The following is a 3179-nucleotide window of genomic DNA, read 5'->3' on the forward strand; positions in this document are numbered from 1 at the left end:
TAATGTAATAAACATTGACTTAAAATTATTGTCAAGTTATTGAGTTAATAATTCAATACTCACCATTCATCATTTTGTAGCATAGGTTTGCAATTCATCTAAGACAGCTGGCTCATTGTTCAATTAATATATCCTCAGGAAGAATATATGGTTACTTTCTCAGATGCTGCATATTTAGGAATGTGTATAAGGAGTTATATTTCCCCTTAAAAATCAGAATGTGCAGGACAGATTTTGTTTCCCCTCAAAATGTGGAAGGCAATCTCTGTGGACTTTTTGCATGTAGAAGGATGACGAAGGTGTCTTAGTTAAACTCAAGTTTTCTTTATTTATAAGTAGTCTAATTTGTTTCCTGGTGCCATTGTTCTTTTAAAAGATGGACAGATTAGGTGCCCGGTGCAGTGCCTCGGGGCGGGGGTGGGGGGAAACTTATGCAGAAAGGGCATGGTTCCCGTCTGGGCTGCCACCAGTCGCTCCCGTGCTTCCTCAGGCTCCCGCCCAGCCCCAGAGGCCTGTTTCCAGGTCGTGAACTCCGCGGGAGACGCCCATGGGAACTGCGGCCAGCAGGGAGACGGCAGCTTCGTGCCCTGCGCAGCGAGGTGCGGTGGGAGGTGAAGGTGGGGAATAGGGTATGGAGAAACTCCACGCTGCCTGACGACCCTCCGCTTCGTCCCTAGCGACACGCAGTGTGGGAAACTGCAGTGCCAGGGTGGGGAGCAGAGCGCACTGGTGCCGCACACGGTGCCGATGGACTCCACTGTACACCTAGGCAGCCGCCAGGTGACCTGCAGGGGAGCCTTGGTGCTGCCCGGTGCCCAGCTGGACCTGCCTGACTTGGGCCTGGTAGAGTCAGGCACCCGGTGTGGACCTAGAATGGTGAGCCCTGCCCACTCAACCCCTCCCTGCCACTTGAGTGCCGAAGGCCAAAGCATCACTCCCCTCATTGCCCAGCGCTCACGCTGCCCATAGGTGCGCCAGCAGCGGCGCTGCCAGAACACTTCCTTCCAAGAGCTGGAGCTCTGCCTGAGCGCCTGCCACAGCCGCGGGGTTTGCAATAGTAACCATAATTGCCACTGTGCTCCGGGCTGGGCTCCGCCTTCCTGTGACAAGCCAGGATTCAGTGGTAGTGTGGACAGCGGTCCTGTGCAGCCTGAAAGTGTGCCCATGGGGGCACGTGGGGAGGGGCCGCGTGGTGCACCTCAGCACTCAGCCATACCCTGTCCTCCGCAGACCAGGACACCTTCACACTGGCGGTGATCTTCAGCTTTCTGCTGCCTCTGCTCCCCGGGGCCGGCCTGGTCTGGTGCTGCTGCCGGCACCCAGGACTCCGTCTCCAACAATGCTTTTGGGGCTCAAGGAGGGACCCTGTGTGCAGTGGGTAGGCACTGAGGGCTAAGGTTCCTGCTCCCTGAGCCCACTCCTTTGGTTCCTGCTCCTCGGAGCTCTGCTGGACCTGGGGCAGCTGGGGTGGGGTCCTCAGGCCTTGCCCCCAGGTGCGGAGAGGGAGGCAGAGGCCATGGAAAGAAGCCTTGAGCAGAAGGCCCCAGTGGCTTTCCGGTGAAGCTGAAGGTGTGGATCTGTGCAGCGCCCTCTACCCTGGCCCGCACGGCTGTGGCTCAGTACCTCTTGTCCACGTCTTCTGTTTCTCCCACCAAGAGGCTGCCTCATCCTTGACTTTGTCCTGCTTTTCCACCAGCTCGTGATGCAATTCCTGCTCCAGTGTGCCCTTCAAGGCCTCTCCAGCTTCTTTCTCATGAGCTTTCAGCCCTCTGGCATTTCCTCTGCCTCAGTCTGTGCTGTTACCTCCTTCAAGTTCCCAAATGCTAGGCCCAGCACATCTTTCCTTTCCCTACCACTGGACAGCTATGGTGCTGGGTGCCTTTGTGCCAAGGGCCTGCCCCTAACCCAGTTCTCTACAACCTGGGATGAGGGTCACATGATACCAAGCATGGTCAGTCTAGGGCTGTCCCTTCACTGGGTACTGGGCAAGGCATGCCCCCTATGACCACATCTGACACAGCCTGGCCTCGGGAGTATTCTTGGCAAGCTGAGGGAGAGGGCAAGGTTTGGACTGGAGATGGGGGCAGAGGGCATCCCAAACAGGGGCAGGGCACCAGCTGAGAGCGCCTTGACACAATGAGTATTGATTGTGGGTCTGAGAGCAGAGGATCAAGGTGGTCAGAGCTTGGTGTGTCATCACTGGGGGGTTACCGGGGGCAGCACCTGCATGTCATCACCTGGGTGAGGTACTGAGAAGACTGTTGCAAAGAGATGTCAAAGTGGGACGGCCCTGGGAGAGGGGGCGTGAGCAGCGGAGCACAGCTTGGAGTCATTGAGGGCAGCAGGGCCACCCAATGACAAGGAGCACAAACGCAGGTGCCACCGGGGCAGGAAGCCCACCCCTCTTTGGGATCCGAGTGATGCCAACATCTGGAGGATGCTGGGGTGGTGCCAGAGGTTGGGAGAAATGTCAGGCCTGGAGAGAGGAAGTGTCAGAGGCCCTGGGAAGGCATGGGTCTCAACCGGAGCCTGGACCCCAAGGGCTCCTCTCAGAGGGGAGCAGGAAGTGAGCTGGAGAGCGTGACCTGGGTGCAAGCCCCTGGCTGCAGAGAAGAAGCCCCAGGGTGCCCTGCTAACGGTCACTGTCTCAATCTCCTGGCCTCTTATCCACTGCTCAGACCCAAAAATGGCCCACGCAGGGGCCACCCTTTGGGCAGTGTTCACGCCACGGAGTTGGGCCTGAGAGCCACTGCAGAGCCCCGGCCCCTCGACCTTGAGAACTCTGCCCCAACCCAACAGCCACCTTGAGAAGCCTGTGCCCCATGGCCCTGCTTATACCCCCAAGCAGGTAGAGCCCAAAAGCCAAGATCCTATCTCTGGTGAAGAGTGACTCCTGAGATGAGAAGACTTAAGGACAAGGTGGCTACTGACAGCCATTCCAGGAACTTGGACCCCCAGAGGCAGAGCCAGCAAGTCAGCAGACCTCTTGCACCTTCAGACAGCTTCGAAATTTCTTCCCTGAGTTACCACTACACCACCTACTCCAGAACCCTGGAGCCTCATCAAAATTTGCTCGATGCTGTCCCCATTCCTTTGGGCTGCGGAATCCTGCTAGGATATACCCTCCAGCTCAAGAAAGAATCCGTCAGTCCCAGGAGGGAAGGTCATGTGGGCACGGA

The 3179-nt window shown here is 57.2% G+C and overlaps 1 protein-coding gene across 1 annotated transcript; it reads left to right on the forward strand.

Moving 5' to 3' along the window:
• The first annotated feature begins 444 nt into the window (after positions 1-444).
• Positions 445-1654, forward strand: LOC130854965 (disintegrin and metalloproteinase domain-containing protein 33-like). Its single transcript, XM_057737796.1, has 4 exons — positions 445-599; positions 678-876; positions 970-1156; positions 1231-1654. Exons 1-4 carry the CDS (start codon positions 445-447, stop codon positions 1380-1382), a joined length of 693 nt encoding a protein of 230 aa, XP_057593779.1. The 3' UTR covers positions 1383-1654.
• Positions 1655-3179: the final 1525 nt, after the last annotated feature.

Source organism: Hippopotamus amphibius, chromosome 6 (genome assembly GCF_030028045.1).
Source record: "Hippopotamus amphibius kiboko isolate mHipAmp2 chromosome 6, mHipAmp2.hap2, whole genome shotgun sequence".
Lineage (NCBI taxonomy): Eukaryota > Metazoa > Chordata > Mammalia > Artiodactyla > Hippopotamidae > Hippopotamus > Hippopotamus amphibius.